At 36.9% G+C, this 26766-nt stretch overlaps 2 protein-coding genes and 1 long non-coding RNA gene across 3 annotated transcripts; 2 read left to right on the top strand and 1 right to left on the bottom strand.

The window, feature by feature from the left end:
- The first annotated feature begins 1295 nt into the window (after positions 1-1295).
- Positions 1296-15850, top strand: LOC132621385 (protein MICRORCHIDIA 2-like). Its single transcript, XM_060335635.1, has 18 exons — positions 1296-1621; positions 1725-1799; positions 2155-2189; positions 3742-3820; positions 3916-4005; positions 4216-4291; positions 5861-5939; positions 6059-6187; positions 8153-8251; positions 10920-11027; positions 11119-11268; positions 11967-12056; positions 12454-12505; positions 12577-12688; positions 13632-13884; positions 14080-14168; positions 15321-15363; positions 15478-15850. The coding sequence occupies exons 1-18, from the start codon at positions 1414-1416 to the stop codon at positions 15592-15594; spliced, it is 1884 nt and encodes a 627-aa protein (XP_060191618.1). The 5' UTR covers positions 1296-1413; the 3' UTR covers positions 15595-15850.
- LOC132621386 (uncharacterized) lies at positions 7559-10709 on the bottom strand. The gene is made up of 4 exons (XR_009575505.1): positions 10343-10709; positions 10014-10075; positions 9285-9349; positions 7559-7988 (listed from the first exon to the last, which is right to left on the bottom strand). It is a non-coding gene; the product is annotated as an uncharacterized LOC132621386 (long non-coding RNA).
- Positions 15851-19738: 3888 nt separating the features above from the next.
- LOC132621428 (uncharacterized) lies at positions 19739-26564 on the top strand. Its single transcript, XM_060335695.1, has 13 exons — positions 19739-19990; positions 20087-20245; positions 20676-20927; positions 21032-21151; positions 21406-21486; positions 21709-21804; positions 22293-22388; positions 22924-22977; positions 23070-23273; positions 23580-23705; positions 24336-24401; positions 25208-25507; positions 25706-26564. Exons 1-13 carry the CDS (start codon positions 19928-19930, stop codon positions 26180-26182), a joined length of 2094 nt encoding a protein of 697 aa, XP_060191678.1. The 5' UTR covers positions 19739-19927; the 3' UTR covers positions 26183-26564.
- The last annotated feature ends 202 nt before the right edge of the window (positions 26565-26766 follow it).

The following is a 26766-nucleotide window of genomic DNA, read 5'->3' as shown; positions in this document are numbered from 1 at the left end:
GTATTGCTGTAGAATGGGGTCTGCAAGTTGTTAATATGTTTCAGAACTTATCAGTGCATGTCCCCTTTTAAGACATTATGGATTGCTGGTTTTGTTTGAAGTTTGTCCTCTTTGAAATACGAATTCTATTGGCATTGCAATAAATTATATGTATACTTAACAGTTAGTGTATATCCTTTCTTCTCTTTGATTGCTTGTGCCGAGCTAATAATTATTTTTAGCCTTGGGCATTATTTTAAAGCTGTTCATCTTAAGGTGTTATAATCGTCCTACTAAAAGTGTGCAGTTTTAGCGATCATTATGGATAATATGGGTATCCTCATTCAACCCATTTTTATCCATAGCAAATATGAATCTCTGACTTTTTATCCGTTTTTATCAGGCCTGTTTTCGACTCGATAATATTCGCTCTACCTGCCTGATTGGAATTCCTAAATACAAGCACTAAAACTTTAGTCGGTAAAAGAAAAGTGAAGTTGAGGTCAGTCTAGACGGTATAGGAAAAGTGAAGTTGAGGTCAGTCTAGACGGGCTTTGCAGTGTCTAATGCAAGCAATTCAGATTTTTAGGTTGATATTTCTAAGTGACATGTCAGATGAAGATGAAGATATCACATGGAGAATCAAAATAAAATTATGTGATAAAATGATCCATACTAAAGTCAAAGATAAGTTATACTAGTTACGAATATTAGGACTCTAAAGTTTAACATATCCCCAAAATGAGTGTTGCAGAGATACAAAGGTTAAGATGGAAGTTGCCCTCACAGGATTAATAAGGTTATAAATGATTACATTCGACGGAAGGTTCAAGTTACACCTATTATAGATCAAATGAGAGAAGTCTACTTGAAGTGGTTCGATCATGTCATTCGTTTGCCTCCAAATGCACTATCTATTGGTATGAAACCATGGTTGACTAAATGCGAAAGGGAAAGAGCTAGACCTGAAATCACAATAATAGAGTTGCCTCAAAATATCTAGAGTCTCTTAATATTGATGCAAACCTAGGGAAAAAAATACGACACTATACAGTAATAGGTTTACATAAATTGATACAGAGGGAGTAATTATTACGAAAGATTTTAATTAATTTTACATTTTGTATTTTTATTTAGTTAAAATTTAAAATCACTATAAATATAATTAAACCAAAAAAAAAAAAAAAGAAGAAGAGAGAAGGGTTATACCTAAATTTGAAATATATATACAAGTTAAATTAAATAAGATATAGCTTGACAAATATAAATTTAACAAAGATAATTTTATTCTGAAAAATAATCTTTTTGATTGAAGAAATTTATAGTATTTCTTTCCAAACAGCAAAAAACTGCTTGGGTAAACGGGCTTTGGAGAGTAGTGTTGTAAAGCCCTCAAACGGATCTCTAATTCCTTGAAATCTACATTATTTCTCAATGCCACCTAAGCAAGAGAAACCCTCAGTCGATGTGGTGGAACTCGATAGTAGCGACGACGAGGGCACCGCCCTTCCCAAATCAGCGGTAATAGAAAAGCCCAACGCCGTTGTTCCATCGGATTCCAATTACAAGCCACTCGATTCTCGAAGTTTCTGGAAAGCTGGCAATTTTGAAGTTGGTCGTATCAAATCAACTTCCATCCATGGTTCATTTCTCGTCTCTTGTTTTTTTTTTTTTTTTGTGCAATTCAGAGGTTACTTTTACTGGACACATGAGTTGCGAGTAAGTTTTGTTTTTACCTTATGTAGGTGAATTGGAGCATGCACGTGTTCATCCCAAATTTCTGCATTCCAATGCTACTTCTCATAAATGGGCCTTTGGAGGTAAACTTTATGCTTGACTAGGGTTTGTCAGGTTAACATTACATTCTAATAGAAATATATGTAAAAGAAAACCTGCATAGCATTTTTTGTAAGCCGAAGCAAGTGCATACAAAAACGAACCCAATGATTCTTTCTAGGTTGTCTAAATATTATTATGTGCTGTTCATTTACATGTGGCACTTTGATATACTATAAAAGAATATGAACTTTGGATTATTTTGGGTTGATAGAAGAGCATAGTGCCAATCTAATTAGTCATGGTCTTATGGTGGTGGAAGATAGTTAATTAATAAGTACGTTTCCTCATTCTGGTCTTACTTTTGCACGGCCACTAATATTTTGAATGTCATTGCAGCAATAGCCGAGCTTTTGGATAATGCTGTTGATGAGGTATTTTACTGTAATGTTGATTATTTTGGTATATTATGTTTTATGAGGTGAAAATAGAAGTTCAGCATTCTAAGAAAATACAAGTTCAGGATTCTATGTATAATATATCGATCTACTTGAAATTTGGTTTCTGTTGAAACTACAGCTTGTCAGTTGTCACCCATATGTCTTTGAGAGTTCTACTATGTTTTGTTGCTTTGGTAACTTAACCCATGCACACTTGCTTTCTCCCACCAGAAGCCATCACCTTTTCCTCATTGTCTTATGTGGGAGTTGACTTCAATCGGAAATTCTATAGTCATAGAATCGTGTCATTTCCTCCTTGATGAGCACAATCTAACCAAAATGTTCTCAAGTCACTCATTTTAAGCTTTCTTTCCTATTACTTTGACCTTAGGATCTTACCAATAATTTGGATCGAAAGCTACAGTCGAAGTCGAAGTTTCTTCCGGGAGCTTGCTCTTTACTTTTTTGGGTATTGCTTGAATAATGCCAAGAATGATCTCTGAATCCTTAAGGAGCTGTAGTTCCACAGACTATGAGGCACAAGATCACCCAACACCGTCTTCTTGATAGTTTGAAAGGAGTGCAATAGAAGAACTTTTGCAGGACGAACAAAACTCCATGATTCGGTTAAAGCACATTTTCTTCTTGGTGTATTTTGGATCAGAATTACCCATTTTAGAGATAATTGGACGGTTCCTTGAGCCATATAGTGCCCTTGATATGGGGCTGTATACTGAGTTTCCCCTCTTTGCCAATAGTAACCTCATAAAAAGAGTTAGATGTGATACTAGTATACTACATAGGATTTACGTATCTTTAAATTGGTTTTTGGTGAGAAGAATAGCTTTTAATTGTTCTTACGGGCCATTACATATTTGATTTGATTGGTCTTAAAGAGATGTTCAGAGCTGGATTGGTGGAGATCACTATTTGCAAGAGAGCCATTCTCGTTTTGTTTCTATTGTTATTTTCATTTGACTTCTTGTTGTCTAATGTGGCCCTCGAAGATAGTTGTGGATACGTTTCCTTTGGTACCTTTCAGAGGTTTTGCAATTAGAATACGGTTCCTGTGTTTAAGTTTCTGTGCAGAGATAGACATATGAGGTATCACAATATTGTCTTTTCAGCCCAGAACTTGTTGGTCTCCATAGGAAAGCTTGATTGGGTTTCGTAAATTTTGTTACTAACAACTTTCTAATTTACCATAGCATCAAGTAGTTAGAACAAGAAGGCACAATTTTACCCTTCTTTCTCTTCCCCTTGTTCTGTACTGAGCAGGAAATGGAAGCTCCATTTTGGTTAGAACTTTAGGTTAGATGCTGGTTTGTTTTGGATGCCTTCACAACTTTATTGACTTTCTAACTTTCAGTGTGTTTCATTTCCCCCTTTGCCATTTGGATAGAAATTCAATTATTTAGAGACTTAAATGTCTTAACAATAATTTTCACAATCAAGAATGTATGTTGAAACCAGTCTCTCTTTAACTTATACAAATTATCTTTTGTCTAATGGCTATTTTTCTTTTATGTCTTTATCTGCATGCTAGATAAGTACTGGTGCAACTTTTGTGAAAATTGACAGAATCTCTAACCCAAGGGACAACTCTCCTGCATTGCTCTTCCAGGGTGTGGTATTGCTGTTACTTAACCTTCATCACTATCATACTATACTTTCTACCTTGTTACAATTGCCATAACGTGTACTATATCATATTGAGCAGACGATGGGGGTGGTATGGATCCGGAATGCCTTCGCAGGTGCATGAGCCTGGGTTATTCTTCGAAAACATCAAACTCAACAATTGGACAATGTAAGCATCTTCCTAGAGTTTCAAATAATCGGATCTGGTGTATTAATTTCTATTACTGCCATAATCAGTTTTTGAGCTCCATTGGTGCTTGTGAATCACTTATACTCCTGTGAAGTTTTGACTTTTGAGGCATTTTATGCTACTTGACTTCTCTTTTTGATGAATAAGCTACTTGATATTTCTAAAGCTATTTTTTTTCCTGGACTTTAGATGGTAATGGATTTAAGACGAGTACCATGCGGTTAGGCGCTGATGTAATTGTCTTCAGCCGTTCATCTCATTCAGGGTAACCCCCCTCTCTCTACACACACACATATATATATATATATATATATATATATATCTACACACACTATATATATATATATATATATATATATATCTACACACACATACACACACACACATATATAATATTTATTTATATGGTAGTTATGGAATATTAGGTCCTTCAAGAGATCATATTGGTTTCAATAAAGAAACTTTATGAGCTGTTTTGTGAACTACCAATTCTCAATGTTTATATTATTTCCCTTGAAGAAAACATAGCTTATGATATAATTTAATTACTAATCAATCCCCCCCTAACAAGCACCAAATCACTCACCTTTCAGATTCTTTTGTTAGTAAGCATGTAAAGCAAACTACGATATTCGCGACAAAGGAAGTGACGTCTCTTCGACAAAGGAAGTGACGTCTCTTATGACTTTGGTGGCTAAAATGCCAGTTTTCCTTATAATAACATTTGTAATATCTCCAATGACATGGTGCCTTTCATAGAGAACTATGTTATCGTGTAGTTTCTCTATTTGCTGGTATACTTTTTGTTTACGGGGTTGGGTGTTTTTTTTTTTTTTTTGGGGGGGGGGGGGGTACAAAAAAGTTATCTTTGGTATTTCTTTTTATGGTTGATCTATTGAAAACTGAAAATAGCTCTATTTTAAATTATAGTTATCTGTTATTGTATGTTAGATTTGAAACTAGCAATGTCAATTACAACTTGGATCTTACAAGCACTAAATTGATACAATAGGTATTTATTATAGTTTCTTTAAGGTGTACACATCAGTTGGAAGAAGAGTGCATGTTCTATTTAATCGGTATCGTACAATTGCTTCTTGCTTAAAGCTTAAAGCTCATCAGTCTTGTGTTTTTTGGCACTTTTTGTTTTTAAAGTATATTGGTTATGTGAAGCAAATTATATATGGGTCTAAACTCTGAAAATCACATTTGTCAAAGCTCTATTCAGGCTATAAAGTGCTTCAAATTTGGGAACAAGGGAAGCCCTTTTTACTACTTTCTCATGACTGCCAAGTTTGTTAATAGTTCATTTCATTTTTTTTTTTAGTGTACTTTTTTTAGACAAATCTATGTAGCTATTCTAAGTTTTAAAAATGGTTGAACAAGTATATCATTATCATTATTCTTTTGGATAATAGTGGTGGTCGGGCGAATTTGCAACACCTCGACTAATCCACCGGGTATTTGCTACTTTTAACCCGTATAACTATAGAGTAACTCTGGCTACTGAGACTTAGGCAAATTAGTTGGGATTCAAACCTTGGTTTCCAAGATGGTTACTCCATTTTTTTGATCGCTAGGCTGCCTTGGAGTGGAACAGGCTTATATTTGAACAGATATGTATTCTTGTATAGAATGAATCCGAATGAGTTGGGAGAAGAATAAAAGAGGAAGAGGGACCAAGAAGTTGATTGATGGGGGGTTTGTTTGCATTATGCTGCTTGATATTTATTTCGAAATTTGATGCTCGCTGGTGTTAAACAATTAGTTATGTTGCTAGAATTGATGTTGTACTTGAGAATCTTGATGAATTTTGATATGTTCTATGGTCTAGGCGAGCAACTCAAAGTGTTGGCCTTCTGTCCTATACATTTCTTCGGAGAACAGGGCAAGATGATGTGATTGTTCCGATGGTAAAAAGTCTTACATTCTGTTGAAATTTGTAATATTTGGCACATGAAGCTTGTAATCTATTTCTGAACATGAACATCTATTCTTGCTTTTTCTTGTTTTCAATTGAAAATGAATGCAGATCGATTTTGATATCTCCGACCATTGGGCTGAACCAATAGTATATGGCTCTCAAGATGATTGGGCAACTAACTTGAAAACAATCCTCGAGTGGTCCCCTTTTGCAACAAAGATGGATCTTATGGACCAGGTTGGTTGGATAATTGGTACATATACTTTCAAGCTACATTTTTTTTTTTTTTTTTTTTATAAATTTACTTTGTGTGAATTGCTGTATCTAGAAAGTTACTTTTATCGATTCAATTCTTTGTTGCAGACTGAATTTCTTTTTGTTTTTTAGTTTTTCATGAGAACATATCATGATCACAATACAACAGTCAAATATGAAAATGTCCATGTATAACTCATTAAGCATACAAGCACAAACCTGCTAAATTTTGAGCGAACATATACTTCCTCTATCTCAAACTCAGGATACACATTTTGAGATGACACGGTTTTAAGGTTAGAGTTGAAAAAAGGTATGTTGCTTCCTGTTAAATGGGGGTACATGTGAAGCCTATTAATTGCTTCAGGATTTTCAAGGATGGAGGAGCAAAAAGTTGAACGGAAAACTATAAAATGGAGCACATATAACTTTCATCATTATGTAAAGCGTATTAAAATTTCACTTCCAATTGGAGCTTAGATAACTTTCTAGATTATGCAATACGCATTCAACTTTCAGTTCTAGAACACTGGCTTTATTTAGGACAGGCTATATTGTGGACATTTGGCGAGTGTGGTACTATCTATATACTCCCTCCGTTTCAATTTATGTGAACCCATTTGACTGGCACGGAGTTTAAGAAAGTAGAGAAGACTTTTAAACTTGTGGTGTAAAATGAGTCACATATATTTTGTGTGGCTATAAATCATTGCATAAAGGTAAATTGTTTCCAAAAATAGAAAGAGGTCATTCTTTTTTGCACGGACTAATAAGGCAATGGGTTCACACAGGGAGTATTTAGTATGTTAGGCATATAAAATACTATTACCATTATCAAAAAAATGTGAGGCATATAAAATATCTGATAAGTGATCTTGCCAAGTAGGGAAAAGATAACAAGAATCATCAGGGTTCTCTTCATAGAGGGGACGCCTGCTACATAATTGCATTCCTCTTCTCTGAAGATTTGATTGAGCGAGGCATGCTTCCTTAGCCACAAGCCATGAAAAACAAGAAACCTTCAAAGGTGTTTTGTTGTCCTCCAAAGCTAACGATCGGTGTTGGAAGAAGTCAATGACATTTAGCAAGGCTTAACAGAGAAGATTTCACCTGAATGATACCTTCAGCAGCAACAACAACAACAACAACAACAACAACAACGCGGTAGAAACCCAACAGGTGGGGTCTGGGGACGGTGGAGTGTACGCAGACCTTACGTCTACCCTGTGACAGGTAGAGAGGCTGTTTCCGATAGACCCCCGGCTCAAGGAAAGAAGAAAAGAGAGATGAAAAAGCATCAGTAATGATAAAACAATAATAATAAGCAGTAATAACAACAAAATAATAAGATGACGAAGTGAAAGAAACAATCAGATAATACTAGGGATCTAATAATAAGCGCACAAAACAGAGATACTGCTACTCCTAGTTCGGAAAAGTAATTCGTGCGCAACCTACTAACCCTTTACCCCGATAATCGATCTTCACACCCTTCTATCATGGGTCATGTCCTCGGTAAGCTGAAGCTGCTCCAGGATGATGGTGCTAAGGGACTGTAATAGAGAACAAGATCTTGCAATTCCCCAATGGCCTAGTGGTCAATAAAGTGGGTTGAGAACCATGAGGTCTCTCAGGTTCAGATCCCAGCAAAGACAAAAACACCAGGTGATATCTTCCCATCTGTCCTAGCCTTGGGGAACAGAGTTACCTGGTACATATTGCTGGTGGGAGGTGGCAGGTATCCCGTGGAATTAGTCGAGGTGCGTGCAAGCTGGCCCGGTGACTGTAGTTATTAAAAAAAAGAAAAAATCTTTTTTAGAAATAAATTCTATCCTTGAGCGTCAGAAAAATCAGCTATAGAGTAGATTCCACTGCAATTATTGTTACCAGAATTACTTTTATTTGTTATTACTGAATGCTCTGTCTTTTCTCTTGTATGTTCTCCAGTTTGATGATATAAAATCACATGGAACTAGGATTATAGTCTACAACCTATGGCTGAACGATGAAGGCATTTATGAACTGAACTTTGATGACGATGATGAGGTATGTCTACTTCCTGAAAACATTTGGCTCAGCTTTCTTCCAGTCTTAGTTTGTAAATCTTGGACATTCTAGCTAATAAAGGTCAAAGGATTTGATTGCTGCTTTAACCTGAGACTGAAAGCTTGTGTTCCTTCTTTTGCCATTTGCTAGTCATTGATGGCTCTGGTTTTGTCTCTAATGCTTTGTTTATTCTCTTTTGGGTTTGTGGGTGTCTTTCTGTTTAAATCGTATCTTAAGGAATTAATGGGCAATGTTTTTCATCGAAAAGTGAGCAAGATTACCATACCTGCTCTAGAAGTAGAAGGGGTTTTCTTTTTTATCTTTTAGTAAGTAGAAGTAGGAGCAGTACATCGTATTTACTGCAGTAAATTGCAAAAGAAATTTCTGAAGCTAAGCTCCGAAATGAATATTGTCATCTTCAAACAGCTGAACTTGCATGAACCTTTTGAGGCTGGTCATACAAAAAGAAGAAAGTGTTTGATTTGTATGCTCCAGTTGGGCCTGTTTCATTGTAGTACTTAGTAATTTGCCTTTTAGGATAAATCAAGGCTTCTCTAAAACTAGGAATTCTCCAAATCTAGTTATCGTCGAAGCTGTTAAGCAGACTCTAGAGACTCCTGTGAAGGTTGGTTAGTGTATCTATGGCTAAACTTGTCACGACCCACCCACCTAGGTCATGACCGGCGCTCAGTTAGCCTAAGCCGACCGAGCAAGCCTGAACCATTTTATGTTAGTAAAGATTTCGGCGGAGTTTCCGGGAGAAAATCCATAAATCAAAACCTGTCAACACTCAGTAAAATAATCCAACAAGCTACAATCCCAACATATTAAGTTTCATAGAGCATCATAATCCCAAGCCATGGGCTTTCGCAAAACTTTGAGTCCTAAGCTACACTTTACTAACACTAGCCAAAATAAGATATACAAGGCCGACTTAAGGAGCAAAACTCTAGGATTTGAAAAAAAAAAAAAAACTAATATACTATAGTAGCCAGCAACATGATGGCCTACGCGAAACAAGTGTGGGGCTTACTGGATTCATTGTCAGCTCTGTCTATCGCTCTGTCTGAGTCAGAATGTCACCCTCGGCTAAGTTATCTGTAGGAAAATAAAACAAGGGAGTGGGGTCAGTCACACCGACTGAGTGAGTAATAATATCAACCATAGTGTTTTATTTGGGACAAGCATGTGTACAAGATATCTCCTTTAAACCAACAGAACAATACATCTATGAAAACTATGTTCAAACTAGTTAAGTAATCACGTTCTTATCTATTGGGAGGTCGCTATGCCAGTATCGAAATATACATTCTGAGACCATGGATCTACCATAGCCGTCTGACTACCCCGTCAGCTAGGTTCCCTTCTAGAGGGCTTTCGTACAATACGAGTTCACTTACAAGGGGCACCTGGTCTAACGATCCCGATGTTAGATAACGGCGAATCTGGCAAAGGTTCTTCCGAAAGTCCCTTTTCAATAATACAAATGTATTCTTTCCGTGTCAAGAATTAATCCAGCAATATATATCAACTCATCCTTATCAGAAAAAAATATATGACAACTCATAAATGGCATAGTTCAAGAACATCCAGTATGTAAAAGTGAATTGATGTGTTTTCATAAATACACATATATAAGGTCATATTGTTGCTTGTCCGCGTGCAAATAATCTCTTTCTTTAGACAACCAGTTCTATGCAGGAAAACGAATTTAAAACAAGCTACAATAAAAAAAATCAACTATGAAGGAATTATCACTCACTTTACTCTTGCCGAATAACTCCAATTCGCTTCCGACAATTGTCTCCTTGAAGTATTAGTTATCTAAAATATATAAAGCAATAGTCAAGTCACATGTGGGCTTATCAGATGTCAATTTCCCCAAATTAACATATGCTCGTCAGGTTACTAATTTTAGATTTCTAGCTACTGTTATTCTTTCACTGGATTGAGCATGCCAACATCAGGTTTTTAGTTTTATTCCCCAAATTTAGAACTCTAAAAGAGAATTCCAATTTATTTGATTCAAAATCTTAGTTGTTATTGCTCCCTACCCAACAGAAGGATGAATTTAGTGATGAAAGAACTTACTTGCAAAGTCAAGAATGGAGAAACTAGTTGGGTCTTGCATTTTTCTTATGTGGTTCTAAGTTTCTAGCTTCTTTTCTTCACATCTCTTCCCTGTAGCTCTTTTTTTTTAATTATGTTATAAGTAGGTACTAAAGAGGTGGGTAAATAGCTTATGGTTGAAGTAGTGTAAAAATGGGCCAAGACTTAATACCTAAGTAACTTAGATGGGCCAAGGCCCAATATTTCAGGTTGTTATAAAACTTAATCCCAGCACAGGAAAAAAAAGTGAAAAGAAAGTTTTGTTAAGCAAATTGTTTTTGATGATCCCGTCTATGTCTAATGCTCTTGTAATGGAGGAAACTCATAATTCTCTTCATATAATAAACAGCTAAATGCCATCTCCATTGGGCTAGAATTTTACTTCATTCCTCTAACCTTAATAATAATAACTCTTCTTATAATACTGATTGGTGTTGTATTATATTTTTGGAATCACGGGTTATGCTCCCAATGTTGTTTGAAGATTTTCTCCTTTTCTGCCTCATCCTTCTCTTGCTATTTAAAGGATGTCCTATTCTTTCTTTTGTTGGTCATGTAGGATATAATGCTGAGAGATGAAGCTAATCATGGAAATACATCAAAAACAAGCAAGAGAAGGCTTGAATTGCAATCCCATATTTCCTATCGCTTACGATACTCTCTAAGAGTAACCACAAAATTTTACTTAATTCCTCTAAACATCCCTGCTCTGATTATTTTGGTAATGTATCTTAGTGCTTCTTTATATCTCTTCTCAGGCATACACATCCATATTATACCTCAAAAAATTTACGAATTTCAGTATCATACTAAGAGGGAAGCCCGTTGAGCAGTTAAATATTCTTGATGAGTTGAAGCTCTTAAAAGTAATCACGTACAAGCCACAGCTTGCTGGGACATCAAAGGAGGTACAAAATTCTTGATTTTCCTGCTTTTTTTTTTTGGAGAGGGGGGGGGGGGGGGGGGGGGGTTATGTTCAAATTAGACCAGAAGTCCAACTTTAGATTGTGAACTGTTATTTGTGTCAAATGTTCACAATTGAGAACAAAACAGCGGTTTTACTAATAAATCCTGGTGATGGATGTGGAGAGGTGTGTGAACAGAAAGATTCATGATGTACGCTCCTTCCTCTACTCCTATTTCGGCTCTTATACATGCTGCTGTCACCACCAACAGGGGGAGATGAGCAACATGTGGGGCCTACACACTTGGAACAGCCTCACCAAGAGTCTTCCCTCCGTCCCAATTTATGTGATATAGTTTGACTGGGCACGGAGTTTAACAAATAAAGGAAGACTCTTGAATCTTGTGGCCTAAAATAAGCCAAAGATATATGTGTGGTTATAGATCATCTCGTTAAGCGTAAAAGGTAAAGTTTAAAGTTAAATTGTTTCCAAATAAGGAAATGTATCATTCTTTTTCGGGACAGACTAAAAAGGAAAGTGTATCACATAAATTGGGACAGAGGGAGTAGTATTATATGAGTTCTCCTCATATATGATTTTCTCAGTGTGGGTACCAACTAATTGCAAATCGGTTGCCAGACTTGTGGCTTTATTTGGCCATCGTCAAAATTTTGTGGATTCAAATAGCTTTTCTGCTGCAGATCTTGGTTGAAACAAGTCTTGGCTTGGTCAAGGATGCTCCATCACCAGTTTGTGGATTCAATATTTACCACAAAAATCGCCTCATCAGGGTATGCGATGTTGTTACTGGAGAAATATGTCATTTTCCAGAGCATTTTAATTACCATTACATGCAATATCTTCTTTTTTAGAAAATGTTAACATAGAAATATCTTGTCTCTCTTGCTGAGGATCTTAAAAAAAAAAAAAAAAAAAAAAAAAAACTTATCTGATTTGGCCTGGTTTAACCCCTCCCCCCTCCCAACGGAAAAAGAGAAAAAGAGAAAGCAAACGTTTGTACAGACCTTGAAGCTCTGAATAAATTTTGGCATGTAGGGGCATCCAAACATTGCAGTTGTCCTGAACAGAATTTTGCTGGAGTTGAGATTACTTGATAGATTTTTTTTTTTTTTCCTTAAGTAACTTGAAATTGCCTATTTCTGATTATGTTCTTCTGTGTTTTCTTAGCCATTCTGGAAAGTTACTGCAGATGGTTCTTCCAAAGGAAATGGTGTTGTTGGTATGTATTTTAAGTATTCCGACTCACTTTACCCATGATGGCGATGATGTACTCAATTGCTCTTGACTCAGGTGTTCTGGAAGCAAATTTCATAGAACCTGCACACGACAAGCAAGATTTTGAACGATCTTCTCTGTTTTTCAAGCTGGAGGCTAGGCTCAAGCAAATGGTGATGGATTACTGGTATGTTCTGTATTGTAATTTCAGATATTTAACAGGAGTTCATTATCTTTTTGTATGTTCAGTTATGTAAATTTGTAGGTCACATAACCAATTCGTTGTTGATTAAATAGAACCCATACCGCAGTTAAATCTTCCTTCAGAACCCTTGAGGCTTTTTTTTTTCTCTGGATGAAATGGGTGTTGTGGAAGAGTGGTTCTGCTTGTACTTCGTTGTTTGCATTTATAAGTCTTGACTACAACATAACTCAACTAAGCTTTCTGTTTCAAACAAAATAAATCAATTAAGCTTTAACAGGTCAATACAATTTCTAATGTAGTACATAAATACATATATTTTTTACTGAAAGGGAAAACAGATGTAGTTCAGTGGTAATTATGCCTTGATTTCACAAGTGGCTCTCAAAGGATGGCTTGCTCTGAAGAACATATACTGCAAATGTAAAATAGTGAATACTGAAACATGTAATTTTGTTTTTTTATTTGACTTCGCTTCTGACTTCAGATGGTTCTGATTTCATCTTGTTGGCTAATATCCAGATGGGCTCATGCTGAGAATTTTAAAAAGTTAAAACTAATGGGGATCTAGTAATTTTTCACTTTTTCTTTAGAACTCTCTCATAGTCAAACCCTGGTTGAGGTCATGGGGTAGCTAAAGCGCATGTGGCCAGTCATGATTGTCAGTGCTCCCGGCCAAGATTAAACCCTTCTGCACTCTTGCTTACTGAGAACAAAATTTAAAGTTCCTTCCATCAAAGTCCGGCTTATGGTATCCTTGGCTGTACTTTTCTCGTCCTCCCTGTCTCCACCTACTTACTAGACTACTACACCTCTGAAATTTACTGCTCAACTTGTAATGTTTCATCACTGTATTCTGTCACTGTTAGCAAACTAGTAGTACTTCACAACTTGTGATATAAGCATGTTTCTCGTGATCATAATACAGGAAAGGTCATTGTCACCTGATAGGATTGGCGCCTCTTGAGCCGCATTTGCGAAACCTTCAGAGAGAATCTTTTGTTCCACCTCAAGTTCAAGTGGCTAATGCTCAAAATCAGTCGCCAACTGACTTTCAACCAGTTACAGGTCTTGCAGCTCATCCCAGGCCACATTTTCGTTCTCCACAGAGTGGTAATAGTGGAAGAACCAGCTGCAACAGGGAATTGCCAGCTGTACAGCCTATGACTGGGAATGCAACTGTAGGACCTCGTTCTTCCTTTTCTCGGCGTCGGTTTGAGTCACTTTTTTGTTTATGGTGCTTTTACATTTTTGAGAAGCTAATGTTACTACATTCATGTTCCTAAAGTTATCAAAATGTCTAGTTGGATAGTGTCAATTTATTATATACAAAAATGGCGTTGTCAGTTTCATCTTTTTTAATGGTATATTTGCAGGGGTCTGTTCACAAAGATACACAAATAGCCAGTTCAAGTTGCATGTCAATTGATCAGATTTGTGAAGAGAATATCCAACTCTTTAGGAGGTACATGCTTCTTTAAAAAAAGATGCTCTCTTTAAGATACAGCCGCACACGGTACTTGATTAAAAAAAGATTCAACCACGCCTGGCATAAAGTTATTGCATGATTGATCGATCATGATGGATTTATGCACTTAAAGAGTCATTTGATACCTCATATGGGATAAGGTGGGACTGTATCCCTTCAGATTGGGATTGTTAATAACGGGATTCTTGGCCATATTGGATAAGGTGGGATTATATCCATCCAGATTGTACTTCTATTAGGGAATTTTGTAGGCCAAATTGAAATCTCTGTCCTATGTATGCTATGCTGGAGCTCTCGGATAATACAAGAATGACCATTAGACATTGTTAGCAATTTCATGGATTTGTTACTGAAAGGCTAATGGAAGAAGAAAAAAATTAGAGCCTTTTGCTACTGTAGTACTCTTCTAAGTATGCATTACTTTAATATCGTCGTGTTCTTCTTTGGCTTGCAATTGCTCTTGTTCTGTTACTAATCATCCATTTTCTTTTCAACAGTTAATTTCTTCTTCTGGTGTGTGACTTCTTTTTGTTAGACATGCTTTCGGGCTTGTCTTCTGGTTCTCTCGTCTACTAATTCTTGCTGTCAACGTGTCACGACCCAAAAAAAATGTCGGGTTGTGGCCTGGGTTGACTTACCAGGCAAAATCTGTACCTTACGCTAAGACAAAGTAAACAATCATAACAACTAAATATAACGAAACAGAATATGAACTATCTTTATCCCACTGCTTCTACTAAAAGTTAAGGGTTTCAGTGTACTACAACTGAAGTTCAGGGGAAAAGATTCTGCAGAATTCATGCTACTGTTTCCTCTCGAGTTTGTTGATCAATGGATGAGTGGCAACTGCATGCTGCTACTTGTGGGATGGTCTTTCCAATATGAGTACATGATAAATGTGTTGAACCTTCTCTTGAATTTGGTTTTGCACTTAAATTTGCCTTCGAGATTTAAATGATATAAGATACCTCTCTTACATCTCTGATTTTAGGCAGCCTTAAGGCTGTCTGGACCAATCCTTGTGTCTGTTTCCTTCTCTAGTTTGTCTCTTTCAGCTCTTGGCCTGCTTTAGCAACTAAATCAGAGTGGCAACGCCAATTATTAACATTTTGAATCTTTGTTTCACAGGTGTGAATCATTCATCCAGAGAGAAACCGAGTTGAAACGTACAGTATGTAGCACTTCCATGCGGAGCATGTGTTTGATACTTTTTAACTTTTCTTTAAAGTTATGCTGTTGAAACTAATCTAGTGATATGACCTTATATCTGACACACTTGACACAGATAGAGGAGCTGGAGAAAGAGCTAGAGGACACTAAAAAGAAATCTTCCGAGCTTTCTTCGCGCCTGGAAAGTCAGAAAAAGCTTAAACTTTTGAAACAACTTGGGCAGCAGGCATAGTAAAGGGCCTATCCTCTCGTGAATTGTATGCATTCAGCTGGACCATGACGAATTGATAACCGTAGGCCTCTCAGTGCCTCTTCCAAGAAATCCTCAACCTTCCATCTCTTCGTCCCCTCTCTTCCTTTTTGTATATGGGGTTCTCCTTATCGCCCATTCCGTTTTGGATTTTATACAGCAAATTCTATGGGCTCATAAGTCCCCTGAATTATTGTACTATTTAGTATTTAGTTGCATTTGTATGATGATTTCTATTTATGCTGCCTCACCCCACCCCCTAAAAAGGATAAAGTAATTATCATCAATATTCAAGTGCATCAGATGAGGGAAATATAAAGTAGTAATTAACATCAACATTCAAGTGCATTAGATGAGGGAATGATAAAATTGGTTTGTGTTTATCTTCATTTACACAAATATTATTTCCATTTAAAGGAAAATAGAAAACCATCTCTCTTCCAAGATTGGTTTCATTTAAATAATATGAATAAATCTTTTTCTTAGTAAATAAAGTTCCACTCTTCGGAGTAAGTGAAATAAGGGTCGAAGAGAAAGCTTCTCATGTCATCAAGTTCTCTCGTGTTGAGGTTACTAGAGGAGGCTGATAGTAGTAAAACCTAGTGCGGAGTCATTCTGATAAAATAACCTTTGTTAGTTGACAATCTGCTAGCTTTGGAGCATGTTTATAAGGTGCATTGCTTGATAGCCTATTCTGCTTCCAAATTTCACCAGAACTAACGTCCCTTTACCTTCCATTTCACGTCATTACCCAGATTGCTATGTAACAGAAGTTGTTGATTCCACGAGTTTGCAATTTGGGCGAAAGTAATACAATTGAAATTATAAGGGTTTCCAAACTTGAACTAGTATGAGAAGTTGCTGGTAATCCTTTTGTGATACTCCCATCTTTTTTCCACTAACAAGTATCATTTGGAAAACTCGTTATATGGTCCGTCCTCCTCTGCAAATGTAGTTGCATGTCCTTTAGTCAATGATAATAAAGGAAAGATGATAAAAACAAGTGAACTAGGGAAATATGTTCTAACAATTGATTACGAGACGCTGTACGGAACAATTCCGTCAAGACTGGTTCACTAGTGATGTCCCCGCCTTTATATCAACCTCTATTTTTACCGTACTTAGTCATACCTAATGCTGTAATAAAGTCTCCATCCACACAGGAAGTTTTCTTCAACACAATTGGCGCAAGAAACAACCTGTCTAAACGTTACAATAAAGAAAAGGGTTCTCTTAGTGCGGTACTGAAAAATTACTCACAACAGTTTGGACAAATTGGTCAAAATTATTTCAAAATCTTTTTCTGAAGAAGAGTTGAGCAAATTTGCATCTAATCTATCTATATTAATATAAAAGCATGAATATAAATGTTAGTTGACCAAAATATCCTTTAAATATTGAGCGACTTTGACACCCCTATGTATATTAAATTGATGGGCTATTTCGGTAAAAAGAGGCATACTTTGCTAGAGGTGGAGTTTTAAATAGAAACCAACTCTTAATTCAGTCCTCTTTCATTGTTATATTAAAAGAAGCAATCCTATACTGGATTAAATTGTAATTATATTAATTACGTTTGTCCAATACTTAGAGTTAAAGTCCGAAATTAAACCTTCGAAGTGTTGTCATATAATTTTTCTCTAAATAGATTTGTCCTTTTCTTATTGTATTGAAACATATATTCTCGCCATTTTAATCTATTCTTTTTTTTTTTTTTTTTAATTTTAATCTATTCTAAAGAGGGCACCACATAGCTTTTTCTTTACGAATTTTAAGTTCTTTTAGGGATGAAAATTTCAAATTGGACTCTCAAGTCTTAATGCTTTTCCATATCATATTTGTACGAAATAAATATATGAATATACAATCTTATATGTAGTGACATCTTTTTACCTAAAAAACAAATGTAATGTAATTAAGGATAATATTATCTAACATTTTCTTATAATGACTGGGATTGACGGGAAATAATGTGTAACGCACATTTATAGTGACTAGTAGTACTAAAAATGCGATCTTGAAACTAGAAACTCTAGTTTGTAACAAATGAGCGGATAGACTTATCAAGTTCACGGAAAATATAGTAGTAATAAGTTTTGCCGTTGTTTTTCACACGAAAGTTTATTTGGCGTCATCCATTCATCATAGTTCGATATCAACTAGGCCCATTCAATCTAACTATCTTTCTTGAAGCATTTTTTTTTGGCGCGGATTGTTCTTCAAACGCACTGGTCTTTAATTTTTGCCCCTCAAATTGTTGGTCTTTAATTTTTTCCTTTCGCCTAAAATCCGTGGGTTCCTGGTTCGAACACTCGTTCAGTCAATTTTTTTTTAATTTTTAGCAAGGATGAGTTTTGGATTTAAAATCTACAAGTATGCTTGAAGGCAAACTCTGCCTTGCGAATCCAAAACTCTACCTTGCGACTTTTTTTTTTTTTAATTTTTGACTAAGTGAGAGTTCGAACCCGGAACCCATGGGTTTGTAGGCAAAGGGCAAAAATTAAAGACCAACAATTTAAGGGCAAAAATTAAAGACCAATGCCTTTGAAGGGAAATCCGCGCAAAAAAATTGGGCAGTTTGCACGATTGTCTATTTTGCCCCTTAAATTGTTGGTCTTTAATTTCTGCTCTTCGCCTAAAAACCCATGGGTTCCGGGTTCGACACTCCGTTCAATCAAAAATTTAGAAAAATTCGCAAGACAGAGTTCTGGATTCAAACTGCCTTGTGGCTCAAGGCAAGCTCTACCTTAAGGTAGCAAACTCAGCCTTAAGGGAGAATTTGCTACCTTAAGGCAAACTCTGCGTTATAAAGTAGCAAACTCTGCCTTAAGGTAGAGTTTTGCAGGCAAAATTCTGTCTTGCAAATTCAAACTCTATCTTGCAAATTTTTTGACTGAGCGAGAGTTTGAACCCAGAATCCATGAATATTTAGGCAAGGACAAAAATTAAAGACCACCCCCAAATAGGCCAATGGTGCAAATTGCCCTTCACACTTAGTGAAACACAAATCCTCCACAGGCGGGAGCAAAAAGAGAAAGTGCGAATTGCCCTTTTGTTGGGGTGGTCTTTAAATTTTGCCCCTCATAATTGAAATCTTTAAATTTTGCCCTTAGGCTAAAACCCATAGGTTCCAAGTTCGAACCCCCACTCAGTCAAAAATTTTAAAAAAAAATCGCAAGGCAGAGTTAAAATTTCGCTATGCCCCCACCGGCAAACACTTGTTAAGGAATTACCAAAGTTATGCTGGACCCGGCATACTTATGCCTTATGGGCAGACTTGATATAAGTATGTCGGGTCCGACATAACTTTGGTAATTCTTTCACAAGTTTATGCCGGGTCCAGCATAACTTTGGTAATTTCTTTACAAGTTTATGTCGGGTCCGGCATAATTATGGGCAAACTTTTAATGGGCAAGCATTTAGTTAAGCCTTAACTAAAAGTCTTTTCCTAGTTATGCCTTATGGGGCAGACTTTTAGTTAAGGCATAACTTTTCCTTAAGACATAGACTTTGTCTTATAAGACAATTTTTAGTTATGACTTAAGGAAAAGTTCCGCCTTATGGGGCATACTTTTAGTTACGCCTTATGGGGCATACTTTTAGTTGTGCCTTAACTAAAAGTCTACCTCATAAGGCACAACTAGGAAAAGACTTTTAGTTAAGGCTTAACTAAAAGTTTGCCCGTAAGTATGCCGCACCCAACATAAACTTGTCAAGGAATTACCAAAGTAATGCCGAACCCGGCATACTTATGCCAAGTCTGCCCATAAGGCATGAGTATGCCAAGTCTGATATAACTTTGGTAATTTCTTAACAAGTGTATGCCGGATCCGGCATACACGCGGCCCAAACCTTGCCTTACAATTTTTTTTTTAAAATTTATGTTTGAGCGGGGGTTCGAAACCAGAACTTCATGATTTCTGCGTGAACGCTCAAGGTTGCAATGCGAAGGGCAAAAATTAAAGACTAGCAATATAAGGGGCATAATTTAAAGGCCAACAATATGAGGGGCATAATTTAAAGACCACCCCAAAAGAAGGGCAATCCGCGCAAAAAAATGAAGAGGAAGATGGAAATTACAGCAATTCAGAATTGTGAACCTTTTTTTGTGAGATCTAGTAAAGATCACAGGACCAGAAAAAGATAGTGTAGTAAGATCCCAAGATTTGAACCCAACTTTAATTGGGCCAGAATGTAAGAGCGGGGTGACCCGGAAAAAATCAAGGCGTAGTCAAAGTCAAACGTTACAACTCAGTAATCTCCATTGAAAGTGAGAAAGCTACAACACTCCGTGGAGTCGTTGATCGGCAACAAGATGAGGAAACGCGATTTAGCTATTCTTATGCTATCTGCTTTCGCTATTTTCTTCTCTCTTCAGGTAATTCTATTAAAAAAAACCCTAGCATCTTAGATATCACTTTTCCTAATTGAAAAAAAATCCATACTTTAAGCTTAAATGATTGTCTATGTGTAGCATGAAGGCGATTTATCGTTCAAGGAGGCATGGTTTCATCTTTCCGAAGAGTATCCTATCAAATACGAAGCTGAGCGGCTTCCACCCCCAATTGTTGCGGATCTCAATGGTGATGGCAAGAAAGAGGTCCTTGTCGCCACTCATGATGCCAAAATTCAGGTCCTTTTCTACAATTACTATCCCATTCGATCATAATACGGATTCACGATTTATATAATCTGTGCCTTCCAAGTGCTGCATTTTATACATATAGGATGATTAGTTTTGACTAATAAGATAGAAAAGGGCCAAACTGAAACCTACTCGGCTCTATGCCTACCTACTTTAATGCTTATATAATGTAGAAGAGCGCTGCTCGCCTTTGAATACAAAGGAACTTGAGGAGAGTAGAGGCTATTTTGATGAAGCAATGCATAAAATGAAGATCTTTGGTTTATTCCATGTTCGTGGATAGTATAGTAGACTTAACAATTATTGAGCAGTATTTTTTGATGCGGTTAATCAATTTTTGGATGAAGCTTAATCTACCTTTTTTGCTGAAAAATTTCTGGTCTGTCGTTTGTTTTCTTGTCATATGGGTATTGGCTAGGTTTTGGAACCACACTCTAGGCGTGTTGATGAAGGTTTCAGTGAAGCACGTTTGCTCGCGGAGGTGTCCCTCTTGCCTGACAAAATTCGTATTGTCTCAGGAAGACGAGCGGTGGCGATGGCCACTGGTGTGATAGATAGGAACTATAATCACAGGGAGCCTCGGAAACAGGTCCTAGTTGTTGTTACCTCAGGTTGGTCTGTGATGTGTTTCGATCACAATCTCAAAAAGCTATGGGAGGTCAACTTGCAGGTGCTTTCATGCATGGAGAGTCTCACATTTTAACTTAAAGAGGCCTCTGATATAGTTTTTGATAAACTGATGTTCTATTCGTTCTTCCTGGTAAATTCGTACAGGAGGATTTTCCACATAATGCTCATCACAGGGAGATAGCAATTTCCATAAGTAATTATACTGTAAAGCACGGAGATTCAGGCTTGGTGATTGTTGGCGGAAGGATGGAAATGCAGCCTCATGTATGTAATTACCCTTTATGTTATCTAGAAGTGATCAACCTTGTTAGAATATTATGTCATATACGACTCAAGCGACTTAAGGTAGTAGTATTTACAAAGTAAAAAATCCAAAAGGAAAACAGAATGTAGCATTTGTTAGCCAGTCTCTTACCCCTTTTATAGTTTTTCTTTGAGTAAGTAAAAGTTCTGGAGCCAAACTTCTTTTAACGTCAGTTTCAAAAAAACTCTCTTAACTTACATATTTTCCTTTTCAGATGCATATTGATCCATTTGAAGAGATTGAAATGGCTGAGAAAAGTGCAGAGCAGCATAGAAGAAGTGCTGCTGAAAAGGAGGTAAACATACAATATGCCTATTATTCCCTTTTTTCGTGTGTGGAGTTTTGTTTGTTGGGGGAGGGGGTGCTGAAAGTGAAGAGTCTGTTCTTTTGTCAGAGGTTGTTTATATTCAGTTTTATAGTTATCTTCTTTTCGTGAATTTGTTTCTTTTATTATGCTTATGGTAAAAAGGTATTGCTAGGTTTTTATTTAGTGTCTAAATTTGACTTGTTTAATCAGGCGTCTGAGAACTCAGGAGCTGTGGATTTACGCCATTTTGCACTTTATGCACTTGCTGGTCGGACCGGCCAACTTCGTTGGAGCAGGAAGATAGAGGTTTTCCCTAACTCTCCACTTCATAATAGGAGCCTTTTCTGTTTCGTGTTATATATTATTTTTTTCCAAAGGACTGAAGATGATATTTAGTATTGTCGCTTATTTTCCTTCGTGATTGTTGGTTTCCGTCTGTTCTAGAATACCTTTCAGGTCCAATATTTGGTCAAGTGTGTATATCCTAGAGTTATCTGTAACATAGATCAATGTTACTGTTTGTAATTGCATCATTGCTGGTCTGCTGTTTGTCGAAAATCCTTGAGTTAATGTCAATTTGAAATTGAATATCCTGTCAGAGCTAGCTAGTTTAATTGTTTGCGAAGATCTTACACTGGGTGATACAACTTACTGGTGTTTTTTCTAGCTTAGAATTTGTGATGTGAACTTGGTCAGTTTGGGTATGTCTAAACTTGAGAGAAATCTTTTAGATATTTTATCTATTAATGATCTTCAATCTTTTCAAATTTCTTTTTTCCCTCTTGATATTGCAGAATATTCAGACGCCATCTTCTGATGAATCTCTTCTAATTCCACAACATAACTACAAGCTTGATGCTCATGCTTTGAACAGTCGTCATCCTGGGGAGGTATGGCAACATACTAGCTCAATTTGAGTGCCTTGAGGTGCCATCTATAGACACATGTTTTGCTCTATGCCTTATATTTGAAAGGATCTACTCCCGTTCACTCAGAACATCCAATGAAAAGATCTACTTGTATAATTTTTTTCAATTTTGGTCTCCATAAGAACAATAAAAGTGAAGTGAAATTAGACAAGATTATAGTGCTTAATACAAACTATTCAGATATCTAGGCAAGAATGACATGATAGGTGAAAATGTAACAAATGATTGCAATAAAGGAGCCCTAAGGGAGTGATAGCAGTAAATAGATACCTAAAGACTTCAAAGTGATTGTTGGGACTTGGGATTTAATGACTTAACAACGTGAAGCCAATTTCTATAGAACGGTTGTGAGATCGATGGAAGTGAATGTGAGAACTTTTAAAGACCAGCAATGTTATCTTTCCTCACTACTTCTGCCTTGTTTGTTGATCTATGTTTTATTTAACTCTATAAACATATTCATCTGTAAGCTAACTTGAATTGTTTGCAATACTAGTTCGAATGTCGGGAATTTAGAGAATCTATTCTTGGAGTTATGCCACATAACTGGGTGAGTATGCCATCTTTTTTTTACTTTCTGCTAGCCATTGCAATGTATGTTGATGGTGGTGTTAATTAATGCGGCAAATTCTTTTGGACCAGGATCGGCGGGAAGACACCAGGTTAAAGCTGGCACACTTCAGGCGACACAAAAGGAAGGCGGTTAAGAAAGTACCTGGGAAGTCCGCCACTTACCCTTTCCATAAGCCTGAGGAAAAGCATCCTCCTGGGAAAGACACTACCAAGAGAATCTCAAATGTTATTGGAAAGGCAGTAAATTATGCAAAATCAGCAAAACCCAAAAAGGTGATGGTTCACTGTGAGTTTTAGCAGTTTTCTTCTGAATATTGGTGAGGGGGTCTGGATCTTGGAAAGGCAGTAAATGATACAATGTTGTTCACTAAGATGGTGCCTGTTTTGCGATTGAAACTGCATTTCTATGGAACCATCTAATAGAGCAACTGTTTTCAGCTGGCAGTTAATTTGAAGTTAGAATCATTCATAGATAATAATCTGGACTTAATTGGGTAAAATTGAGAATATTTTGACTATACTGTGTTCCTCAAACCATTTCAGTACTCGATCACATTCTAAGCTTTTTCTTTTTTGCAGCCTTCGCCCTATATACCTACTATTACCAATTATACCCAGCTTTGGTGGGTCCCTAACGTTGTTGTGGCTCATGAGAAGGAAGGGATTGAAGCTGTTCATATAGCAACTGGCCGTACTGTGTGCAAGGTATGAATTGCCGCATATTACACGTCTGACCTAATGTACTATGATGATTCAAGTATTGCTGTGTATATGTGTAGCATTCTGGAAAATAAAAGTTTTTGATTGTATTGTCTAAGTAACCAAGGTTCGGATAGTAGCTGTCTGATAAACTCTAAGCATACTGCAATATCTTGTTTTCAATAGAATAGTAGTTGAGAAGCTTAGCTCAATGGTCTGGGGGGTTCAAATCTTTGTCGATGTCTCTGGTTCGAATATTAGTCATTACGATTTCTTGAAAAAAAAAAAAAAGAATTTGCCAAATATCATGAAAACCTAGAAAAGATTTTCCACACTTCACATCCCTTATTTCTTTTGGTGCACACAGAATGTTCCTTGTTGTCAGATGATTGGGTGGAGTTTGTAGAGAATCATACCGTTTTGTAGATTCTTACCTTTTGGTATATCCCTTGTATATGGCTGCTTATGGCCATGTTTATGATTGAAAATACTTTTTCTTGATCAAAAGAAAAAGAAAAAGATTTTCCACACTTTTTTAAACCAGAAGATTGTTTATGAGGGAACTCTGTACCCTTTTCACCTCCATCTTCTTGTCTGTTAGCTCATGGTTTAATGTGAAGTCATGATTTTCACCAGCTTCATCTCCTAGAAGGCGGGCTTCATGCAGATATTAATGGCGATGGAGTGTTGGACCATGTCCAGGTAATATACAACTTTTGATGTCTCGCCTTCTTCTTTCTCTGTTTCCAATTGAAATGCATTGTTTCAAGTCAAGGTGTGAAGATATGTTAATGTTAGTCAAGCATTGTATTGATGCTACTTTCTTTTTCAGATTGAAATGAACTATATTGTCCAATTTCAATTACTTATCAAATTTGGGCTTTAATATAGCATACTGGATAATCTCTATTAGCTTTGGTGTACGAGCCTTTGCTTAAATGGGGGTAAACATGGATAATTTATCTTTAGAATAAAACAGCAAATAGGTTGCTCCATCAACAGGAAAAACATGTGATGAACTAGATGAAAACAAGCATAAGATGGAGTGAAGTCGCAGAAAATCTTGGGGACCCCAAATAACTGCATAAAACTGAACTTGGGGAAGAAGCTTTATAGCAGAGAGGTTTATTAAGGAAGAGTATAAAACATGCGCTGAGGATGAGATAATTTTAGAGAACACGCTGTTTCTCTTGAACTTACCTATGAATGGCATGTTCTCTGTTATACTTGATCCCAAAAAATGAATGAATGATACATATCTGAGGATACTGGATGTGTAAACTGAAAGTGAAAGGTAAGAACCAATATTAGGAGAGAAATCCGATCTCTACCATATTTTTAGAGGCCAAAGAACTAGCTGATTAGAATGCAATGTAAGGTATTTTGACTCTACATGAATGGTAAAGGGTAAAAGTTGGTGGCACGGTAGTACTGTTATTCTAAGAAATCAATCAGCATTCTCACACCTTTTTGCCTTTCTTTTCTTTCCTAATTTTTGTCTTTTGCAGGTGGTGGGGGCCAATGGTGCTGAGCAGACTGTTGTTAGTGGTTCAATGGAGGTGCTGCGGCCCTGTTGGGCTGTTGCCACCTCTGGTGTTCCAGTGCGAGAACAGCTTTTCAATGCTTCTATTTGTCGTCATTCTCCTTTTAACTTATTCCAACATGGTGAATTCTCCAGAGGATTTGGTCACACTTTTGATGCAAGTTCATTAGAGGTAGCAACACCTATTCTCATCCCCAGAAATGATGGTCATCGACATCGTAAGGGAAGCCATGGAGATGTTATATTCTTGACAAATCGTGGCGAGGTATTCTCTTGACTTGGAACAAGAGCTTACTTTTAATAGTAACATACACTTGTTTCTTCACAATGAGTAGTTTGAATCCTGAAGGAAATGAGTTCTCATGCCATGGACGTGCTAAAAGTCTTTATCTTCCATGAGATGTTTGGTTACATTCATTTTATTCAATAATTGACTGCTGATTCCTTGTCATTCTCTTTTCAGGTAACATCATATTCTCCGGGCTTGCACGGACATGGTGCTCTGTGGAATTGGCAGGTATTGACGGGTGCCACATGGTCAAACCTTCAATCACCAGCGGGGATGATGGAAGCTGGTACAGTAGTCCCAACCCTGAAGGCGTTTCCTCTACGTGTGCATGACAGTCAAGAATTGATCCTAGCAGCAGGAGACCAAGAAGCTGTAGTATTATCTCCTGGAGGGAGTCTATTGACTACTATTGACCTCCCTGCACCTCCCACTCATGCTTTGGTGTCTGAAGACTTTTCCAATGATGGATTAACTGATCTTATCCTTGTCTCTTCAAGTGGAGTTTATGGTTTTGTTCAAACTAGGCAACCTGGTGCACTCTTCTTTAGCACACTCGTAGGCTGCCTTATAATTGTTATGGGAGTGCTCTTCGTCTCGCAGTATCTAAATTCTACAAAGGGAAAACCTAGAGCAACTTCTGGTCAATGGTGACAAGTGAGACATACTGATAGTTTATGAGGGTGGCATAAGCCATGAGATCCCCGACTTCATGCTGAGAAAGAACTACCGAAATGGGATTTCAGCCATATACATCGAGGAAATTTCTTAGGTTTGGGTGAACGGGGACCGCCTTGCTATTGGAAACACTGTAAACTTTTAGAGAGCTCTTTTTCTTCTTAGTCCTTATTCTCCTATAGGATTGAGTTGTATATTACTGTAAGACTTGTTGCGTATAAACTATGCCTATATATGGGAGATTAAGGCAAGTTTTTTCTGTCAACCTTTCATCCTTGATGCTGTTTTTCATTTATCTAGTTATCTCCAAATTCTACAAGGATGGTTCTTCAGGTGTACCATAGCATCTTTGCTCAAATCTGTCCATTTTTGTCTTCATCTGCTGTTTTCATAGCTACATGTTCCCCAGGTCTGGGTTGATTGATAGAAATATAGTTCCATTGCCTAACGTATTGATCTGTGAACAACCAGTTGGAAGGAAAGACGGTTCAATTATTTTCTGGTTAAATATTTCAAAACATATGCTCTCTCCAATAACTACTTGCCTGCAGGAATCCCTT

This window comes from Lycium barbarum, chromosome 12, assembly GCF_019175385.1.
Source record: "Lycium barbarum isolate Lr01 chromosome 12, ASM1917538v2, whole genome shotgun sequence".
Taxonomy (NCBI): Eukaryota; Viridiplantae; Streptophyta; class Magnoliopsida; order Solanales; family Solanaceae; genus Lycium; species Lycium barbarum.
The sequence above is the reverse complement of the archived record's forward strand: the minus strand, read 5'-3'. Positions and strand labels throughout refer to the sequence as shown.

Bases quoted from the DNA above. Each gene is read 5' to 3' on its own strand.
- LOC132621385 (XM_060335635.1), top strand. From the start codon at position 1,414: ATGCCACCTAAGCAAGAGAAACCCTCAGTCGATGTGGTGGAACTCGAT. The intron at 1,800-2,154 runs GTAAACTTTATG...ATGTCATTGCAG, and splicing joins TCATAAATGGGCCTTTGGAG to CAATAGCCGAGCTTTTGGAT. The intron at 4,292-5,860 runs GTAACCCCCCTC...TCTATGGTCTAG, and splicing joins AGCCGTTCATCTCATTCAGG to GCGAGCAACTCAAAGTGTTG.
- LOC132621428 (XM_060335695.1), top strand. From the start codon at position 19,928: ATGAGGAAACGCGATTTAGCTATTCTTATGCTATCTGCTTTCGCTATT. The intron at 21,152-21,405 runs GTATGTAATTAC...TTTCCTTTTCAG, and splicing joins GGATGGAAATGCAGCCTCAT to ATGCATATTGATCCATTTGA. The intron at 21,805-22,292 runs GTTTTCCCTAAC...TTGATATTGCAG, and splicing joins GTTGGAGCAGGAAGATAGAG to AATATTCAGACGCCATCTTC.